The sequence below is a fragment of the Syngnathus typhle genome, linkage group LG19 (assembly GCF_033458585.1).
Source record: "Syngnathus typhle isolate RoL2023-S1 ecotype Sweden linkage group LG19, RoL_Styp_1.0, whole genome shotgun sequence".
Lineage (NCBI taxonomy): Eukaryota > Metazoa > Chordata > Actinopteri > Syngnathiformes > Syngnathidae > Syngnathus > Syngnathus typhle.
The window spans coordinates 9,332,460-9,353,826 of record NC_083756.1 but is presented as its reverse complement, the minus strand read 5'-3'; the positions used below and the strand labels follow the sequence as shown (position 1 = coordinate 9,353,826).

At 50.9% G+C, this 21,367-nt stretch overlaps 2 protein-coding genes across 6 annotated transcripts; one reads left to right on the top strand and one right to left on the bottom strand.

Annotated features, from left to right (window-relative positions):
* The first annotated feature begins 734 nt into the window (after positions 1-734).
* On the top strand, positions 735-3,915 carry rnf32 (ring finger protein 32). The gene is made up of 7 exons (XM_061266365.1): positions 735-749; positions 1,122-1,353; positions 1,460-1,602; positions 1,668-1,825; positions 1,892-2,000; positions 3,381-3,557; positions 3,688-3,915. Exons 1-7 carry the CDS (start codon positions 735-737, stop codon positions 3,913-3,915), a joined length of 1,062 nt encoding a protein of 353 aa, XP_061122349.1.
* Positions 3,916-4,064: 149 nt separating this feature from the next.
* lmbr1 (limb development membrane protein 1) lies at positions 4,065-21,335 on the bottom strand. 5 transcript variants are annotated; one of them, XM_061265276.1, is made up of 17 exons: positions 21,194-21,335; positions 19,468-19,540; positions 19,248-19,374; positions 18,869-19,008; positions 18,382-18,485; positions 13,927-14,053; positions 13,766-13,834; positions 13,637-13,701; positions 13,398-13,470; positions 11,851-11,928; positions 10,993-11,069; positions 10,844-10,921; positions 8,088-8,164; positions 7,812-7,902; positions 7,141-7,207; positions 5,664-5,825; positions 4,065-5,559 (listed from the first exon to the last, which is right to left on the bottom strand). In XM_061265276.1, exons 1-17 carry the CDS (start codon positions 21,254-21,256, stop codon positions 5,474-5,476), a joined length of 1,557 nt encoding a protein of 518 aa, XP_061121260.1. In that variant the 5' UTR covers positions 21,257-21,335; the 3' UTR covers positions 4,065-5,473. The 5 variants fall into 5 exon arrangements, with proteins under 5 accessions (XP_061121260.1, XP_061121263.1, XP_061121258.1 ...); XM_061265279.1 differs by having other exon boundaries at positions 19,248-19,287; XM_061265274.1 differs by lacking the exons at positions 4,065-5,559; positions 5,664-5,825 and having other exon boundaries at positions 6,507-7,207.
* Between the last annotated feature and the right edge of the window lie 32 nt (positions 21,336-21,367).

The following is a 21,367-nucleotide window of genomic DNA, read 5'->3' as shown; positions in this document are numbered from 1 at the left end:
ACGGACGGCTGCACGGATTGACAGGCCTCACCGTTCGCCGTCTTGCGCCTGAGCACATCAGCGGCGCAGAGCAGCGTCCGTCAAGTGTTTCAAAAAAAGGTGGCACGCCGCACTCGATATTGAGCAAACCTTTCATCAAGACCTTTTCGGTAGGGGGTGGGTGGGGCCGTAGCTGTTGCTGCCGCCGCCGCCGCCGCCGTGGACGCTGTTTGTGTGTATGAGTTTTTTTTTTGTTTGTTTTTCCTCTCTCTCTCCAATGTGAAGGTGACCTGGGAGGGATCCCTGAGCTCACTGCACAGGTATGAGCAGCTTAGCTTTGTTCTGACGACAGCTGGCCGGCCGGGTGAGTCACATTGACTAGCCAGCCCCCTTTGGTCAGGTTCCAACTATGCACTGCCAATCAAATAATCATGATCGAGTACCAAACTACGGCATTTCTTTCTACAAATCCCAAATACATACACGAGGGGAGAATAGCTCCCTCCTTGATATGATGCTGAATTTTGCTCACTTCCAAAGAAGCGTTCTGCAATACATATTGCTGATGAAAATATGCGTATAGCTCCATATAACTGCCTTCTGACTGATAGTATGACAGTTCATAATGATTGAAATATAAGTGTCCCAGTTTGACCGTCTTATTCTTTGACTTTTGACTCTTTTATTTTGAAAGTGCTTTCTGAAAGCGTGACAAAGGGATACCTAGCAACCGCTCCAAACTCTGCGCTGACAGGATGGCAATGAGGAAGGTTGGTTTGGCTTTTGCCTCCAAATGATTTTTTAGGGAAAACAAATAGAAAGTTTGAAGAAGTGGTTGAAAAGGCCTCGCGTCTTTGTGTATTGCTACTAAAACTTTAGCTTGAAACAAATATGTTGGCTACTCTGTACCGCCAGTGGGTTTAAACCTTATGGGATCATTTCATGAATACGATGCAATGTGCGTCGAATTTCAGTCATATCAGACATGATGCAAGTATAATCTTCCTGTGAAAAATCTAAAGTTTGGAATAATGCTGAAACCATTGAGCGATCAACTTCTTTAATTGTTTTCGGTGTGACTTTCTTATTTCTTACTGTCACGTCTTGAAAGGTGAGCTTGCAAATGTTTCTCTATTTGACAGGATTCCAAAGTAAGCAGCAGGTTGGTGATCACCTCGGTGGCCCTTCAGGATCACATCACCAGGAACCTTCTGGAAGCCAACTTTTCCCTTTTGGACCCGCTGTTGACATTCAGGAGCAAAGCGCACGCACTTCATCACGCAAAAGAGAGAGGGATCCGAAAGGATGTTCCTCGGTGCCTCGGAGAAGAGCGAGAGTATGTGCTGGATGCCGCGCCGCCGCCTCCAACGTTAGGTAGGTGGCTCGCTAGGAATGAAAAAAAAGAAAAGAAAAGAAAAGAAAAAGGCAACCTAAAGTCTACAATTGGAGCCACTGTGTCATTTTTGTGTTGGCTGGCCAGCTCAGAGGATGGGCTTGGTGGCCTTGCCCCCGGAGAGGCTGAGCGAAGACGAGTGGGCTCTGGTGAAGGCCAGGTGGCTCCAGCGCCGGGAATCCGAGCAGCCTTGCGCCATTTGCAGAGAGGCCTTCTGCCTTCTGCCTCAGGTAGTTAGTTGTCTTTATTTCTTTTCCATTTGGAGACTTTTTCCAGCCACTGTCGGTCGGTCTAGGTGTTGCTATCGTGCTCGCACGTCTTCCACAAAAGCTGCCTGCGGGCCTTGGAGAAGTTCTCCGGCCGCAAGCGCTGCCCCATGTGCCGCCGGGAAGCGTACCAAACGCGGGTCATCCACGAGGCCGCGCGCCTCTTGCGGAACCGCTGCGCCACCAGGTGATTGGTCTCATCTGGTGACCTGTCAACTTGTATGAATAGTTGCTGATGTGAGTCTATGTTCAGAATTCAAGCCTTCTGGCGAGGCTACGTAGCCCGCAAGCGCTACGGGAACATTCGGAGAACCGTCTGCCCCAAAGACAAGCGTCTCCGGCGCAAATTCTTCGAGGCCAAGGTGAGATTTGGATGACATGGTCACAATCACTTCTCTTATGGGACACATTCGAAATAAGGAACTTGATTTCACCATGGACAAATGTTGCATCACAGACAGACTCTCTGACCCAAAAGGACACGCACGCACGCACGCAACCACACCTTCACCCGCGTTCACCTTCTGGAGCCCCTTTGATGCTTTGTCAACTCCTCCATGTTTGTTCGCTAATACGGAGAGAGTTTTTGTGTGTTGTGTCAAACAGTGTGAACATTCCAGACAAAAGCACAATGCCACCCTCCCTCCCTCCCGCGCTTGTTTGGGTCTGCCGTTCCTTCATCGATTAATGCCGTCTGTGTGTGTGTGTGTCGACTGTAGTGTTTGGATACTTGGCCCAGGGAGCCGCGTGCGGGTCACATTCTGACCCGTGTTGAATGATGGCGTGGTCTTCAGAGGTGCCTCGTAGCAACAAGGGAACATTGCCACCTAGTGAACTCCACCGGGGCCTTGGAGGCGCGTACTTCTCCATTGACGCGGTTAACTTTGAACTTAAGGAAATCACAGTTTTGGGGGTGGGGGGGAAAGTCAGGCCTACTTTCCAGACAGGGTTTGGTACGACCCCACACGTAACCAACAAGGGCACTTGGCAAGTGGCAGAGCAAGCGCGAGTGACAAGTGGACGAGGACTGTCCCTGGCGTGGCCCTCTTGTTAAACTCCGCCATTGACTGAGTCAATTAAGTGGGCCGTGACACATTAGGCCCCTCCCAGCGTCAGTCACCGATGTGATTCAGCCGTGGTGTGGGTGGTCATGCGATTCTCGTATCTTTTGTCACGTTAGGGATGATCTTCAAGAACACGCCACTGACAGGTCACCGGGTGGGTGATTGGTGGGGGCGAGGCGGTGCCGGGCCGGGATCCTGTTTGCTTAGCTGACTGTAATGCAAACAGGCGTGTCGGTGCCGGGCCGGGCCGGGCCGGGACCTGTGCGAGCCTTCCCCTGGAGATCCAGCAAGCGTGTAGAACGGAGACAATCCAAGGAAATGGCCAATAAAGTTGTTGAGAATACAAATGTGACTTTTTCCAACCCAGAGTCAACGCAGCAAGGCTGGCTCTATGTCTTGCATGACCTTTGCCCCTCAAATGTTCTTGTGGATGGTCATCACAGAGCAGTTTGCTGGCTTGTCTTGGTGACTGACACTTTTGCAGCCCATTGAATGATGATCAATTTGCGTCTATTCAAATACACACCGTGACTGTGTGTCTCCCGGCAATGTCTCGAGTGCTTCCCATTAGTCGTCCTTCATTTCATGGCAGGCGATACACAAATCCACGTAATTAGTCTTCGCTGGAACACACACACACGGCGCCGCACTGCCGACAAAATGCTTTCTTCTCATCAGCTGCAGGAGCTGAGCGACGGCTTGGTGCGACGCTGCCGCACCGACGCCGAAGCTTTTCTCAGCGATATCGACCGCTCGCTGTCATCGAGCCGCCGAGTGTTGGGGCAGCCGGAGAGAGAAAAGCGCGTCGCCGAGCCTCGGGAGGACGACGACGATTGGGAGCGCATACAGAGTCAGGTGAGGGGAGAGAGAGAGAGAGAGAGAGAATAAGAAAGAAAGAAAGAAAGAAAGAAAGAAAGAAAGAACGAAAAAGCACCAAAACCCCTAACACGTGTGCTTGTGCCTGCGCCTGCCTGCCTGTTTTCAGGTGAGCCAGCGAGGGGCCGGCGACTGCCCCATCTGCCTGACGGCGCTGTGGCCCCCGGGAGCCGCGCCGGGGTGGTCTGCCTTCCAGCTCCATCGGCGGCGCTCGGTGCTCCTGTCCTGCTCGCACCTCTTCCACCAAGTCTGCCTGGACGCCTTGGAGGCCTTCGTGGCGGAGCGCAGTCCCGCGTGTCCACTCTGCAGGTCCACCTACCGCAAGAAGCTCATCTGAAGCAGGTAGCGACACCCGGTTAGAGATAGGGTGCAAAGAAAGGATGTCGAATCGTTCAATTAGCCTGGCCGTCATCAATCCAAGTGCTATTGGCGTATCCATCGGAGCGAAGTCTGAGCCCGCCTTTTCCATCATCATCACGAGGGCGATATGCTTCAACTTTTATTTGCAAACACAACAAATAAACACACATAGCTGAGTGAGAAACTCTTTTCAAAAAAAGACATTCACAAAACACGTAACCCTCCTCGTCCCCTTTGCATCTGATCATTTGTACTTTCCAAAGGGCTGGCAAAAGTCTTTCAAAAAGCAGATCTTTGGTCCTCTTTTGCATTTCACATCCAATTTGAGCTGCATATTTAACAAAGTAGTCCCTGCCTCAAACAAATTGCAATACACTATGCGCGCACGCACACACACACAACTTCCTTTTTTGACATCGCGAGTCGTCATGACAACACATCCTTAGTATATGACACCGTAATGGGTCAGCGGCTTTTACAGGCCTGCCGGCTGGCGACCGTTTCTATGACAACATTGACGGCGAAAAGAAAAGGGAGGGAGGGAGGTAGTGCGCGTCGTACGTCGCTGGCTTCAGACTAACCTGGCTAGGATCACAGTGGAAATGTCGAAGAGCGAGAAAAAGAAAAGACGCCACCTTTAACGCTGAGCCCCAAGAGACGGCCGGCGGGCTCCTCATTTAAGGCATTTGCGGTGCTTCCGCGGACCGAGCGAGGGTGACCCATTGACGCCAGTCCAAGCTGCACGCCGTTTTTGTGCATTGGCTTGCTTGGAGGCAATATGTACACATTGCGTGGTGCGCAATGTGCCCACCACCTTTACTTCCGAATCATGCAAAAAGAGCTATTCAACATACTATATACAAGTCAATACAGAAACAGACAGTGGCCTTTTTAGAGAGGGCAGTTGTGTGTGTGTGTGTGTGTGTGGGTGTGGGGGGCAAAATAGTCCAAAATGTAGAGCACCTAAAAAGTTCTATCCAATGACATCATCTGGCTCAATTTTCCATTTGATACCATTTTGAATCTATCCTTTTTTGTTTCCTATGGAAAGCTTTGCTGATGCGCTCGATGCGGACTGTTTTTTTTTCCTTTTGCGAGCACAAAGGGAATAGTAACGCTCGGCGTGGTGATTTTTAGCTATCAAAGCCTGGCTGCCACCTCCTGCTTTTGTTGTTCAGCTTTACAAAATATTGGAGCCAGCCGGCCAGCCAGCCAGCCAGCCAGCTCCTTTTTTGGGAGCCAGCCAGCTCATTTTTTGGGAGCCGCTTCATTGGCCCAGACAGTGCAGCATTAGGATCCACCTGATCTAAACTTGACCACTTGGTGGAAACCTGGGCAAAGAGAGGAGGGGGGGGGGGGGGGGGGAGGTCTTCTCCATCTCACTCCTCAGCCTCTTCTGGGCTGCGTCCCAACTACCATAAAGTAGTTAGGGGAGGGCTCTACGCTTTCATTTGATGGCACTCGGGTTCATGGAGTTGCCCGCCTGCCGCCGATCCCTTTCCCTTCCTTCCCTTCCCTTCCCCCCGTCAATCCTTTCACAGAGTCTTCTGATGGCCGTTGGCCGAAAGCTTCCCCGATTCCGGGTCCGTGGGGCTGTGCGACAGTTGCAATTTATCCAAACCTGCCCAGGGATAAGAAATAAGGGATGAGAGACATTGCATGGAGTGACAGCGGCGGCGGCAGCGGCGGCGGCGGCGGCAGCCACTGTCCAGTGCAACTTCTTACCTAAGGCCTTGAGGAGTTCCTCTCGCACGGCCGAGGTGAACTTCCTCACCAGACACAGCGTGGTCACCACGGCAAACAGCATGTTGTACGACAGGACGATGTAGAAGTTCCCCAACCAGTTGAACCTCCCGAAATCTCCCAGCAGATCGAACCTGGTGATGCCTGCCGACAGACAGACAGACAGACAGACAGAAAAGCCCAGTCGGCGGCGGGCGGGCGCACGTGATTAACAGCCTCTGCGCTGCTTTGGAAATGGGCGAGTTGGAGGTGACTAAGCATTGCAGTTATGCAGGAAGACTCATCGGCCCACAAAGAGCTGCTTGGGACTAATGAAGGTGCCTGTGGTCGGTCTCGTTCAAACTTGGCATCCTGGCCAAAGTGGACACCTTGATGAGCAAAGTGGGTCGTTACACTAGGCTGGTCTTCATTGGCCGTGACCTTGGACTCACTCACAAGGCACGCTCGCAGAACTATCGTTCTTGAGCAGAAGCGCTCCAATAACGTTTCCTCTCCGTCATCTGAATGCAGAAATGAGACTGACGGAGGGAGGGAGGGAGGGAGGGAGTCGTGTGACATCTTCATAGCCTCTCTGGTCAAATGGATTGGCCGATCGATTGGGTGTCTGCAAAGATCTATTTACAGCCACAGTAAGCACTTGGGAGGCATCAAGGACCTTTAACCAAATTGCCTGCCTGATGATGGGGGACCCCAGCCCATAGAGCTTAGCGCCGTTGACTTTCTCATTCTTTTAGCCTGACCGCCAATTCATTTCAACTTGCTGTGGAAATCCAATGGGAATGGATAGAAGACCACAGTCAGGCCCCACCCCCACCCCACCAATCTTTTCTGTCTGTCTTTCTTTTTTTATTCTAAAATTTTACTCTTCGACTCAATCTCAGGCAATGGACTTCTTTTGACAAAGCACAACCTGTTGATATTTTGTAACGCTTCCAAGTGAGTCACTGCATGCGCTCGCTCGCTCGCTCGCTCGCTCCCTCCCTCACTCACTCACTCACTCACTCACTCACTCACTCACTCACTCACTCACTCACTCACTCACTCACTCACTCACTCACTCACTCACCCACCCACCCACCCACTCACTCACTCACTCACTCACTCACTCACTCACTCACGCACACACACGCACGTTATTTGAACAGCTGTGCTTTGCACTCAGCATGTTTATTGGTACCTTTGTAACGTGAAAAGTACCGCCTCTGTAAATATTTCTTTCTTTCTTTCTTTCTTTCTTTCTTTCTTTCTTTCTTTCTTTCTTTCTTTCTTTCTTTCTTTCTTTCTTTCGTTCTTTCGTTCTTTCGTTCTTTCGTTCTTTCGTTCTTTCGTTCTTTCGTTCTTTCTTTCGTTCTTTCGTTCGTTCGTTCGTTGGTTCGTTCCAGCACTCCTTTCATTTGCAATGTCACTATGGGAAGCATTAGGAGAATTGAAGTGTGACTGAAAGAAAAGTGTAAGTCACCTAAAGTCCTGGACATCACCGGCAGAGCTGAACTCAGCACCAGGATGGACACGCAGCATCCGATAATCTACAAAACAGGACGGATGCATTAGTCATTTCTAACCGTGTCCAAATCAATTGACAACTCATTGATGTCACTTTGATTCATGGATTGATGTGTTCATGGGTAGCAAACAAAGCGGGGCGGGCACTAATTGACGTGGCCACACACATGCTCGCTCGCTCGCCCGCCCGCTCGCTCGCTCGCAGCACTTGATGCTTAAATGGGCTTGGCATATTGTACAGTTGGTGCCTGTGAAGTTGCTCATTACCAGGTTCTCTGTCCTTTCACCGGAGCCTTGCGGCTAGTTAACAAGCCTCACCACTCCCAAACTCATTACCAAGTGAATAGGTGGCACTATGGCCCAAAAGAACCCACATCCTCTTGGAGGTGGAAAAAAACCAAAACAAAAAAACAATTCCCACCCTCTGATGTACAAGAAAAGAGCTTGCACTTTGACAGTGTTTGCGCAGCCCACAAACAAATATTGGAGCCATCGACTAAAGCCATTGAGAGGCCCGGAGGAAAACATTTGTGAGCAGTGGGAGGGAGCAGATGAAACGGACCTTTGGAACATTCTCAGCACCCTTGCCCCCACTTCACCCTAACCCCGACCGAGCCTGCTTTTTACCGTTGTCATGGTTGTATCATCCTTCCTGGGCGTCAGGCCCTCAAACAGGCGCAGGCTGTAGAAGCCGACCACAGAGGAAGCCATCAAATAACTGCCGACAGTCAAGGAGAAACTGCAACAACAAGGAAAGGAAAAAAATGCCCATCCTACCAAATGGTTTTTTTTTTCTTGGGTTAACAGACAAAACCAATCAGGTTTTTATAAAAGGTGATGAAGTGAGCGGCACACGACATGTCTTCCGGAAGGTGTCCTGAGGGGGGGCAGGGCTCAGGATACAACATGAGGATGATCTCCAACACGGCCTGGACCGCACCAAAAGTGGACAGAGAGGTGTTCCCGATACCTCCTCGGTCCTGGGAAGGAAGGAAGGAAGGAAGGAAGGCGCAAGAACTGGATCAGTCATTGTAGTCACGCATCAGCAATCAAAAACATGAGCGCAATTTAGGTGCAATTGACATGCACGTGAATTCCTCGCGTGAAGATAAATGCGGTGCAATCAGATACGGCTGACTGAAAACGTCAACAGAAATGAGAATGTGCCAAACCGGAAGATTGTGCAAAGTAAAGTTGCGCCCAGCACAAAGAATCCCCCCCCCCCCCCCACCCCACCCCACTTGAGCGGCGAGCCAATCAAAATCATGAATGGAACAAGATGAAAGAGGTTCCTTTTCAAATGGCGGGCCTGTCGTACAATATGTCAACAGGTGTTTCAACCAAAAAAAAAGAAAGAGAATCTTTTGCTTCAACTGAGCGTTGGGGTCGGCGAGCGAGCGTCCCAAAAACAGAAAAACAACACAACAAATAATCATTGCTCCAGTCAGTCACTTGCTAAATATTGGCTTTTTCAACACTTGGCAGCAGCATTTGCTCTTTGGGAGGAACACTGGACAAGCAATTCACACGGATGAAAAATAGAACGACATCTTTGAGCACACCTACGGCTCGGGAATGTCCGTCCGTCCGTCCGCCCGTCCAAGCCGGCTAGAATTATCAGCTTAGTGACGGTGTCAATAAAAGGTGCCAAATGACAGCTTGCATAAAAGTCCAGCTCATGGCAGGCAGGGCAAATTCACTTCTGACTTAGGCTTCACAGGTCCAACTTTTCCATGATTCTTTCTAATTCTGTTTTATAGCTTTCTAGACACCTTGAGTGTCATTATCTTGATTTGTTTGGGGGAGGGAGGGAGGTAGGTAGGGAGGCTCTGGCAAGTTCTTTCATGCCTTTTTATGCAACTGTCATCCCTTGGGAGCTCACTGCAGAGCCATCCGTGCACTGTGCAGTGCTGTTACACGGGGAATTAGCAGACACCATGTGATGTCATCTATTAATGGAGGGAGGGAGGGAGGGAGGGAGGGAGGGAAGCTTGTATGTGTGTGCGCGCATATGCCGAGGACAGCAAACTTTCTTTCACTTCCTTTCAAGCCGTCTTTTGGGCTGACGGTCAACGGGGGCAGGTGGCTTAGGGCGTCACGTCAAGGCATTGTCTGCAGACAACGACAAGGTTGGGGCTACTAATGTCCTTTTCGGTCGCTCATCTGTTACTTTGTGCATAAAGGCATTAGTAGCGCTCGACGTTCTCCATCCGCTCGCTGTGTGATTTACGAGAACGGGAGCCGGTCCAAATGCTCCTCCGCGCCATCATTCACAGGAGAGAAGATTTGCGTTATCTGCGTCGTCAGACCTTCTCAAATTTATGACGGCACAATTTGTGACTGAGTGACATTTGATTTCTCTGATGCTATCTAGAATGCTTTGAAATGTGACAGTGAAGTCAAACGCTAAATTGCTAGGTGGTATCAACAGCGCCTCCGCTGGCCAAGTAGCTAGCGCACTTGAGTAACGAGCGCTTGCTCGTTGTCGCATTGTGGCGCTCGGGCTGGCCGTGTCGCTATGACGTCGGCAACCATGCCAGGGAGGGGAGGGGAGGGGAGGGGAGGGGAAAGGAGGAGGTGAGCCCGCAGCTAATAGTCCACTTAAGGAAATACAGTGTCAAGTGTTGGACTCGCCTGCAGTAAGAATTTTATTCGCCGCTCTTAGTGCTTGTTCATCAGGCTGTAAAACAAGGTGTCCTTTGACAGACTTTGCTCCGCTTCCTCCTCTCGCCCTGCGTCCACCGGCTGGCTCGCTCGCCCACAAACCCTCCGCCCGCCCGCCCGCCCGCCCGCCCGCCCTCTGCTTCATCATCGCTAGCGTCATGGCGTTTGGCTGTGTGGCCCGCTCAGGATGGGTTGTCGGGAAGGCAAACATTGACAGGGCAATTCCATTGTGCTACATAACAATCAGCCCCATTTGACTTTCCCACAGTCCGGACGGATCTCTTTGACAACGCACTCTCTCGGCCTCTTTACATCATTTAGATGCGCGGATAAAACGGGATACGGGCAAAAGTTTAAGGACAAGCCTCTTCACTGATGGCTTGCATCCTTTGTAGGAAAAAAAGGTCCATTTGGATTGCGTGTCAATCGAAAGGCAACTAATACTTTACAAGCGGCTTCCAGATGTTCTTCAAGATGTTTGTGCCTGTCCGTAAAGCGAATAGATGGAGAAGTCCCACGCACGATGTTGCCCCGGCCGAGACAAGAATGCGACCGCTCGCTCGCTCGCGCGCACACACACGCGCACACACCTCTGTCAGTGTAGATGAGAGCAGATAAGGGCAGTTTAACACACACGGCATGGCATGTTAGGCGACGATGAAAATCTCCCTCCCGAGCCAGCGCGGCTCTTTCAGCCGTGGCGGACTTGAGACGTGCCGCCGCGTGCGCTGCCTTTTTCTTTTTGCAAGTGCTGCGACGTGCCTCTTCCAAAACAAAAGCAAAAAGAAGTCGGTCGGGGCCCCGATTACCATCTGCCTGAGGCTTTTCTTCCGAGCGCGCACCTGAGCATATCCGGAATTTGATTGATGAAGGTGGCGGGTCAGATAGGACCGCTTCGCCATTTTGTGCGCGTGAGGGAGGCTTAAAACGCGTCACTTTAGCCAAACGCCCGAGCGCTCGTCTCGGTCGTTGAAAATAGCGGAGACGCAAAGTACCGTGGAACCCTTGGGCATGGCCGTCTCGTCCACCAGAAGGTAGAGGATGTTCAGCGCCACCAGAAGAACTGCGATTGTCTGCGGACACACACAAATGAAAAGGCTTTAGACCACCACGGGCACCATGGGCACTGGGCGCACGCGCTCACCGTTCCTGCCAGAAGGATCAGCATGACAATAGGATACAGCAAGTTTTTCTCCCAACCAGACGCTTGCTTTCTTCTCTCTGGAGAAAATGTCAAGTTTCAAACCATCGTAAAGGGATTAAATCAACACATCCTCTAAACTTTTGTAACTATCTTGACTGGATCCCACCAAGTTCCTCACCCACCGCTGGCTGGCTGGATCATTAATTCATCGACGGACCAAACCTCAAGCTTAGCATATCGTCAGAGGTGTGTGCTCCTCTCTTATCAAAGCCAGCCAGCCAGCCAGCCGGCCAGCCAGCCAGCCAGCCAGCCAGCCAGCCAGCCAGCCGGCCAGCCAGCCAGCCAACCGGTGGCGCTCATCATCACTTTGTCGTCACTCGTAAATCTCGCCTGAGATGATATGGAGTGAAGGGAGGACGTATATTTGGCGGGCTGACACCTTTACGCAGCGGCCGACCGTCACGGGTCACGTGACCAGCCCGGTCCGTATTGACTGGCCGCGCTCAATTTGCGACCTCGTCGCTCTTTATTCTCAAAGTGCGCAAGTTTGCCAGCTGCACTTTATAAGCGCCATCTTTCTAAATGAATGACATCACTAAAAGGCTGGCTAGAGGATCAAGTTTGCCAATATCCCTAAGTGCCCCCCCCCCCCCCCTCGCTGCTGCTGTCAGCCTGCTCCCCAAAAGCCTCATTTATAATATCTTAAAATGGATGCAAAATGATCAGGCAGCTCTGGTCCACGTCCAAATGAGGGAATTAAAAGCAGACGGAGAGAAAGGGAGTGCCGGTCAGCAATACGTATGTCCCCCCCCCCCCCAAAAAGAAAAGTCCCACTCTATTCAATTCAAAAATACGTACCCAGTTTATTCTTCATGTTTCTGATGCTGTCCAGTTCTTTAGTGAGTTGATGAGTGAAGCCCAGTCGGATGTACGACCCTAACCGCCGACACAAAAAACACATTTGAGCACATGATTGAGAGTGAATGGGATCCAATCCTCGGCATTTTATCGACGTCTCGACATTTCTCATGTGCTTTCAAAAGCCAGCAAACGCCAAAGTCATTGTCACGGCCCATTCGTTTGTGGCTCGGCGCGGCGCGTCACCCGCGGCAGATCACTGCTTCGTGGCTTACAAACGACGCAAACAAAGGGCGCCAAGCAGTAATGGAGCCTTGGCACCGTGTCAACCGCAGTAGTGACGTCGTTCGAGTTAAATATATCCTGACAAATGCTGAGCCGGGCTTCTGGCGCCCCGAGTCACGCCAGCTAACCTCGCTAACCTTCGGGAGAATGGCGGGGGGGGGTATGCAAACGAGCACGCCGAGGCAAGGTCGTCGTGTCGCAGAGCATCTGGACCGACCCACCGAGCGAGCGAGCGAGCGAGTGCTGTTGTCTGTACGTCCCACTTTCAAGGACACTCTTCTCATTTCTTTTCAATAGTCTCCCAAGCAAATCTCCGTTAAGTTCAATTTCAAACATGCGCTACCAGTGAGCCAAAATAAGATTGATTTGCTCTCAAGCGGCTGGCACCCGCCCACACGCTTGGCACGGCTCGGACGTGTATCGCCACTAAACATACGCTTGGCCTGATGCGGCTCGTCGGTGCGTATCTGTCAACACAAAGCGGTCACGTGAACTTTCCCCGAACTGCGTTTTCGACCAGAAAGCCAGCAGAAATGGAGCGGCTCGGACGGACGGACGGACATACGGAGAGGCTCTTTTGAATAGATCAAACGGCTCCCGATAAGACGGAGATTGCAATTATTCCGTGGTTTGCTTCAAAGCGCGGGCGGCCGCGCACAACGCTCAGGTGGCGGCCGTCATCCCGTTTGAAAAGAGCCGCTATCGCGCCCGTCCATCTCCCGTACCTCCCTGGCTGGTGTGAAAAGACTCTTGCTTGTACTCTTGGTTTTCGCGCTTGACTTGATATTAAAGTCCCTTTTGGAAGGGGGCCAAAACTTCCTGTCTCTTTTCAAGGAATTTGCAAACAGAAGAAAAGGAAATGCAGGTGACCGGGCACACCTTCCCAAACTTCCTCCACTTTCGCTTTGTAGCAAAGTCGACCGGGGAGGGAGGGAGGGAAGTATGGAGGGAGGGAGGGAGGGAGGGAGGGCGGTAGGTTGGGCGCGGCAGGACCTCCGCCCTCCGCCCCGTCTTCTTTATAGATTTCAGTGAAAAGTCAATTCAAACATTTTTTCTTGGTCTGAGAATGACAACGAAGAAGAGGGCCTTTGCCGCCAGAGGCTGATTTGCCCTCAATCGGTGTGTCTGTGTGTGTCACCGCGCCTTCCCCGCTAATTGATTCCAGCGCAGCGTGCTCCATCACAGCCGATAGGGCCGCCCTCCCTCCCTCCCTCCCTCCCTCCCTCCCGTTTAATGTGCCAACACGTCTCGGACAGCCGTACCGTTTAATCTCCTTTGAAGGGCTTCCTCTTGCAAATGGATGCAGTAAATCTGCTCATCCAGGTCCTCCAGGATCTGAAGAGTGAAGGAGAGGAGAGGAGATGGAAATGGCTTCTAGTAATTAGGCCCCAAGTGGGACCGGAGAGATGAGCACCGCCGGCTGACGTATTTGTAGTCGGCGGATGGATTTGTAAGGAGCCCGGAGAGAGACGAGCAAAATGTGCGATATGCCTCGACCTACCGTCGGCTTGACAAGTAACTGGCCCATGACGGCGAACATCCTGGACAATCCCACCGGAGTGCACACTAGCAAGCAAAACAAATGAGAAGGTTCCAAAAGATCAAGTGAGGAGCATTTGAAATGGCTTACTGAGTAAAAGCAGCCCTCCCATCAGTGAAATACACGAGTACAGGTAGGGTAAGTAGAATTCCCACAGGTCTACGGAGAGAGAGAGAGAGAGAGAGAGAGACAAACAGAGACAAATGTTCTGGTGCTTGACAAGCCATTGAATTTGTGGCGAGCGCTCGTACCATAGAGCGACTCCATACTGGCCGCGTCGTTGTCGATCAGCGCCGACGCCACCCACACCATGCCCAAGATGAGCAGGGCCAGCAAGAAGAGCATCACAAAGGTCTCCAAAATGCGCGCCCTAATACCCTAAAGTGCACAAAAAGAGCAAAGGTCTCGCCACAGCTCTTAAAGCATTGGTTTGGAAACGGGCCTGACTTTGACGTCCCGTTTCCTCTCGTCACGCCACACACGCGACATAAAGGCTGGCTGGCCGGCCCAGCCCGCCAGCCCGTGATTGCGTAAAGCGGCACACGTATTGCTGCGCTCTGTAAACGGGGCACTGGCAGAGGTTGAAATGAAAAAAGAAGGGGGGGGAGGGAGGGAGGCAGGGGGGCCAGGTCAGCTACTGTCTGCGATCCAGAGCAGGCCTCCCTACCAACCATCTGGGCCCGATTAGGAGCTCCTCTAGCACTGTTGTATCCTGGGCGGCACAGACGGCGGGATTTTGGGCTAATTTGGCTTTTCCGGGTCACTAACCGCTGAGTGGTTCATAAAGTCTACCTGTTCACACAGAGCCACGCTGTCTAGCGCCGCAAGATAGATGTCAGCTTGGTGGGTAACAAGGGGGGAGGGAGGGAGGGAGGGAGCTGGCAAAATTGGCCGCACAGGGGCAATTTGTTAGCGGCTAAGAGGGATGGCGCTGTGGCGGCTGCTCAGCATTGGCCAACAGGTACGCAAAGGGGGTCTGCCTTTGAAAGCGCTAATCCACAGCTAACAGTTTGCAAATGAAATGGGGCCCGCATGGGCGTATTTCAAAAAGCCGGACGCCGCAGCCAGCGCAATCGGACTGATCGAGCCTTTCATACGTGAGATAGGTCAATGCTGCAACAATCGAGGCAATGGGGCGGCTCGGATTGCAAACTCAAAAGGTGTTGCAGAGAGCGCATCTCCGTGACTCTCGAGGCAATGGGGCGGCTCGGATTGCAAATTCAAAAGGTGTTGCGGAGAGCGCATCGCCGTGCCTATCGAGGCAATGGGGCAGCTCGGATTGCAAATTCAAAAGGTGTTGCAGAGAGCGCATCTCCGTGCCTGCCTGCCTGCCTCCCTCCCTCCCTCCCAAGAGAGTTGAGGGAGCGCGCGCAATGCTTTCAGGTCCGCTCTTAAGGAGCACCGAGCGCTCCACCTCAGGAGTTGCTATCCTGAAGGTGTATTCCCTTGAGATAGATGGGCTCTCAATCATTGATAGGCAGGCGTTCAGATCATTTAGGGCAAAGGCAACGCTCGTCCCCTCCCTCGCTCTGGTTTATTCTTGTCGCAGAGCTTTGTTTCTTCCCCGAAGCCGGGAAGGCGAGTGAGCTTTCATTTGAAACGGTGCTATATAAATAGGCAGGTCCCATCAAAAGAATTGTCAACTGGCGGAAGGCATCAAATAAAGAAATCATAGACACTCAAAGTTTCTATTCTCAACGTTCTAATTGTGTAGCTTGCTTTGGGCTAAATATAGGCGCTCTGAAATATTCAGCACGCCCCGATCCCCACCGCCGCTTGGCTCGCGCTTGAACTGGAGCCACTTTCGAGAAACACGACACGACACGACACGGCGTGCACTGTGCGCTGTCCTATCTGTGACGTGAATGTGTGTGGCTATAGAAGGCGGGGATGGGGCCTAGCCAGAGAGTCATTGAGAATGCAGAGTTGGCGCTTGTGCTAACTAAGAGAGGGAGAAAAGGCCCCCGCCAGATGCCCGGGGACCTTATTAGCGCGTGGTTGAAGGGCCGGCCGCAATGACCGCTGCCGTGTGGGGAGACGCAAAGCAGAGGAGAGGACACGACACGGTGAGCCCGGCCGGCCTCACGTCGTATCGTTCAAACAAACGGTGTTTACGGTCGGTGGCCGCAAAATGACCGACGGCGAGCGCAACATACATTTCCATCCACGCCATCCAATGACCAAATACAGCAGGTCGTAAACTGATCACCCCTTGTATATTGTCTGCTTAATGATATCTTAATTACAACAACAAAAAAAGAAGCTACTACACGGTTTAGAAAACGACGTCAATCGAGGAGGAGGGGGGGGGGGGGGGACAACTTGAGCAACTTGCTTGTTCTTTTTTAAATTCCCGGCTGGAGCTAATATGTTCCCATGGCAACCCACATTGCAACGGACAGCTTTAGGGAGACATTGTGACCTCAAAGGAAGGTATGCAAACATCGCTTTCTGTTCCCGGCCCAAAGAAGGCCTGGGAAAAATGTCTGCATGTGCAGGAGATTTGAAATAAATATCCCAGCCCCCATTGTGGAGGCGCAACAAAGAGCACGAGTATCTTAGTAACACCGCGCGCACACGCGGGCTCGGGCTGCTGGGCTTTGCTCGCTCGCTCGCTCGCTCGTTGAGACGTTCTCCTGCCCCCCCACCCCCCCCCCCACACACACAATAAACACACTCCTCATCATCAGCTTAGGATGAGATTGATGAGGAGTTTCTTTAACGGCCAGATGAAACCTGTTGGCCCTCTGCTGGGTCAGTCAAGGGGTCAGACTGATTGCAACTCATTTCAAGATCAAACACGTTTCCACACGGCGGCCAGGCCTTATTTGTAACACGCCACTTTCTCGCGCTTTCTCGCAAAAATCATCAGTGGAACCTTGAAAGTCGAGCGGGATGCTAGTTCCAGAACAACTGAATGATCTTTTAATGATGGATACCACTCCACTCCACTTCATTTTGGATCACAAATGACAAAGAGCGCAGGTTAGCGCTTCAAAGCTAAACGATGAGCGTGCGTGCGTGCGTGCGTGCTTGTGCGGGCCTAGCAGCTTGTTTGGAGTAAACATAGCTCCGAGAGATTCCACTCGTCACGTCTGCAAATGAAAGACTTTGGTTAATTTCGGGAGATAAATACACTTTGTCGGAACACGCCCGTCGTGCCGTGCCCTCTTCTGGCGGTCGCGAGGTGACCGAAATTTAGTCGAAAGATCCAATTGCGAGTCAGAATTGATTGCGGCCATAAATCTTGAAAGCATTTTCCTGAAAAATGACAAACATGGAATTCTCAGTGGCTGGATGATAATGTGTTATTTCACACAAAAAAAAAAAAAACCCTGCTGAACCCAAGATTGACCTGTGAGCGATGCAGCTCCTCTGCGAGGATTTGAGTACCGGCCGTAAAAGGGGGAGACATTTTACAGCGGCAAATAAAGCTCGGATCATAACATCACAAGTCAGGAGCCTTAAGCCGCTCCGATTCATCCACAATTTGGACAATTTGTTACACTATGAATCACCGGGCTGACACCCCCACCCGACAACGAGCTGAACAGTTAAATCTGTAAAAAAAAAAGGAAAGAAAACTTCCGCATTTCCATCTTTTTCTCGCTGCCGCGTCTTTTAGTGCGTCGTCAAAGGCCGGCGCGGCGCGGCGCGGCACGGCGCGGCCACATGAAAAGGCGGGCCCGGCCTGCGACATTAGCTGCCAAGTTCATCGCTGGCTTCATTTCCGCACTCAAAAGGGAGCTGCTGCTGCTGCTGCTGCTGCTGCTGCTGCTGCTGCTGCTGCTGCTGCTGCTGCTGCACGAAGGCCGCTTTTGTTCTTGCCATTATTTATGCTTCCAGTGATGATCGAGGAAAAGGTTCCTGCACTGGCAAATCCCTTTACTCGTACCTGTGAATTGTATTCTTCCTCCTTGTTTTTTTTTTATTTGACAAAAAAAAACCCCAGCATGACTTTGACTTTTGGGGCCTCGATATATATTACACGGACGGACGATGCTGGAGCGAGAAAGCAGGACGAAAAGGCAAAGAGGCCCTCCCTCCCTTCCCGACCAAATTGCGCCTCAACAAATGCCTGGCTTGGCCTGGCAGTTGGCCTGGCGGCTGGCCTGGCCTGTCCTAGCCCTGCGGCTCCAGTACGCAGCCATTTTTATGTCCTTTTTGCCAGGCAGGAGAGACATAACACAGGGGCCTTTCAAACGGGATGGAGGTGTATTAAAAGTCAATCTTTTTCCTTCCATTTGGCAAGCTTCTATTGTGCTGTCGTGCGTGTTGCTGCCACTTTATGGATGCTTGCAACACGAGCCCCCGGCCACCCCCACCATGGTGGGGTGTAATCAATTAAACTAGGAAGTTCGCCGAGCCTTACAACTCGATTATTAGCCTCTCCTTTTGAAGTTTTATTTTAGGGGGTTAGCGGGGAGGCTTTTTTTGGGGGGGGGGGGGGGGGGCGACGAGGAATCAGGCTTTAAATCAGTGGGGCCGAAGCGGTCGCGTTGAAGCGGCCTTATTGCGAGGCCTTGTCAGGATGTGGCGTGGGGCAAAGACCAGATTCCCACTTTCATGGTTAATGAGCTTTGGGTCAGCGGCGCGAGTCAGCGAGAGGCCACGCAACGAGGCACCTGCTGCTGCTGCTGCCGCCGCCGCCGCCGCCGTTTACTGTACATGCAGAAATGTGTTGTCGTTTTTTTCTTTCCCCCTACCTTTTTAGATCCAGCAAAGCCCTCCGACTCCAGGAAGAAATAGGCGAAGGGCATCAGGACAAAGAGGCAAAGGTTGGAAAAGAGCGACACCAGATTCCACAGACCTGGAGAAAGTCAAGTGATGGCAAATTCATTCTTCACACAAGTATCTCTATAGAATCTGAATTGAGTTTGACCTCTGTGGATTGCAAAATGCACACTCCCCTTTCAATGAGTTGTAAAATGACACCCAATATCTAAAATTGACGATGAGCCTTGATGGCAGCCTGAGACGGGTGGCATATGTGATGGACTCACACGCCCTCTAAAGGCCATTGCAGCACAGAGCAGATGACATGACAGCTGGCCCTCCGGGAGGTCCGGTGCATCAGTCAGTCAGTCAATCAGTCAGTCAGTCAGTCAGTCAGTCAGTCAGTCAGTCAGTCAGTCAGTCAGTTTGAGAGCACAGTTGAAAGGTGTTTGTCAAGCAGATGCGATGCACACTGACCGTGGATGAGGGAGCCGTTAAGCCACTGGATGTAGTAGTTCTTGGGAAAGGACAGCAAGATCTCGTTGCTGATGATGGAGAAGGGCAGCAGGAAGACGGCGCCGCCCGACACGGCCAGCGTGAACGTGCACAAGTACAATCTGGTGGTGGGGGGGGGTCATTCTTAATATTTTCCTTCAAATACAACTTTGTGTTACTGTGTGCTTCTCAGAGATCAAAACAATCCCCCATCCTTTATTTTGCATGATTCTGGCGTAACTTTGAAGCGCTGGATGTCATCCTCAGAGGCGGTCGGACTGCACACCCTTCCGCTTGAAATTTGCTCCTTCCTAAATTTGGATCATATTTCTATTGGGAGTGTATACAATGAAAGACTCACGATATTCTGTTGACAACAGCATCTTCGTCCTCGTGGTCATCTAGAAAACGAGAGCATTTGCATTTTGCACACATTTCTTTGTGTTTTACGACGGTGTCATGCTGCCTCCCGCCGGTCGGTCTTGGTACTACAAGAGGTTTTCGAGTGAACACGAAACAGTGCGTTTTTCACTCATGTATGGGGTCACGATGACAAATCGGTGCTTCCAAGATACACTTACCCGTCTTCCTTCTGTATCGGGTGATGATGACGTAGGAGACAATGTAAAGTACCGCAAACAGGAGGAAGCATATCTGAAACGGCAACGTGAAGAATATTTATTAGTGGTGGGTGGTCACTTTGTAAATGAGCCTTGAACACTTTCAGAACACGTTGACTCGTGCAAAAGTATAAACAAGCTATTCATTTCAAAGCTCGTGTGGCCCAGGGTGTTTATTTAGTCCGCTCGCTGCTGCAAAAAGTACCTGGCGTTAAATGAGGGTAATGCGTTTAGCAGAAGTCTGCCTCTTTAGTTTAGAGAGAAGACCTTTGGAAAGTTACTTTCATCAGTTCTGACTCAATTTCAAATGGTCATCATATCCTATTACTCTATAGCTCTGACTAAAGGGAAACAAAATCTTTATGACATGAATTAGGCCAACACACATGCTTCTCACTCATAATGTGTTTGTCGAGTCTAAATATGCCGACGGACAAGATCCCGTTCCACATTCCCTCCTCGTCCTGTGACAGAGAGCGAGACGCCACTAATAGAAAGTCGAGAAGCTGCCACTTCAGCGCTTGGCGCTGTGTCAGCATCACGACATGACTCAGCCTGTGCGATGCCGCCAAAAACACGGGGGACGGGATCGGGTGCGCACAGCTGATAAAGCTGAAAGAAGAAAAACAAAAAAGGACAACACCCTGGCCTGGCCTGGCCTGGCCTGGCCTGGTCTGGTCTGGCCTGGCCTGTCTACATGCAATACTACATGCGGGATAGTCCACACAGCGAGACACTATTTCACACCTTAACGGGGCATGGAGTTGTAATGGAAGTGGAGATGTGCAGATACACTTATTTATTCATTGTTTGTGCCTTCTTGTTTTTAATTTTTTTGTGTTGTATGTATATTGTGTACTACGTCTTGTCACCGTGGGCTAGTGGGAACGTCATTTCGATTTCTTTGTGTGTCTTGGCATGTGAAGAAATTGACAATAAAACAGACTTTGACACTTTTAGCTTTTTCACAATATGAGCCGTTTTGTGAAGTCACTTTCCACACGGAACACACAAGCAATACTTATTGAATTTTGTACTCTTCTCGTTATCCCATCACTTGATGCGATCCACATTGATTTTGCATTGTTCAGTTGAAGGACAGGGATCACCATCCTCACGTTCTACTGTAGCATCTGTGACTTAGTGTAAGGATTCTACAGTAACGCTAGTCTGCGCTTCCTGTCTCTCATATATATTCTTAGCTCTACCGGTGACAACCTGATTACTGGCTGTAATCCAATTTCTGGGAAAGACAACAAACTTGAAAGTTATACATATCAGTGTCATGTTTAGCAACTGTGCAGCGCAATACTCGCTTAAAATGATATTGCTGTCATTCCTAAATGATTCAATCATGATGAATTAGCCGTTGAGTTGTGTATGTTACAACACGATTATTCTTTGTTGTGCTTCGCGTGACATCAGACGTATTTTCCTGTTATTAGCAAGCTATTACATTTAGAATGAAAACAGGTTCTTCCATTCCATTGTGAGTGCCTGCTGGAATGTGAACGTCACCGCCCAAAAATCAAATCAAATTAAGTACCGAGTGAACATGTTGAAATTGGGAAATTAAGGGCGGTCTATAGGACAGTTCCAGCTATTTAGCATTAGCCCCCCCCCCTTTCTTTTAATTATGAGGACGTCGCTAGCCGCCTAGCGGTCGCTTAGCCGCTTCCGTACTCACAATGTACTCTCGGACTTGACTGTGGAAATTCTGCTCCCTGATAGTAACATCGTCTGCTTCCATTCTTCATATTGCAAAATTTCCAGAGGGGCTCCAGACTCCACTACATCGTAGCTCAAAGTGCTCAAGGTCTCCTACGCCTTTTCTCTCTCTCTCTCTCTCTCTCTCTCTCTC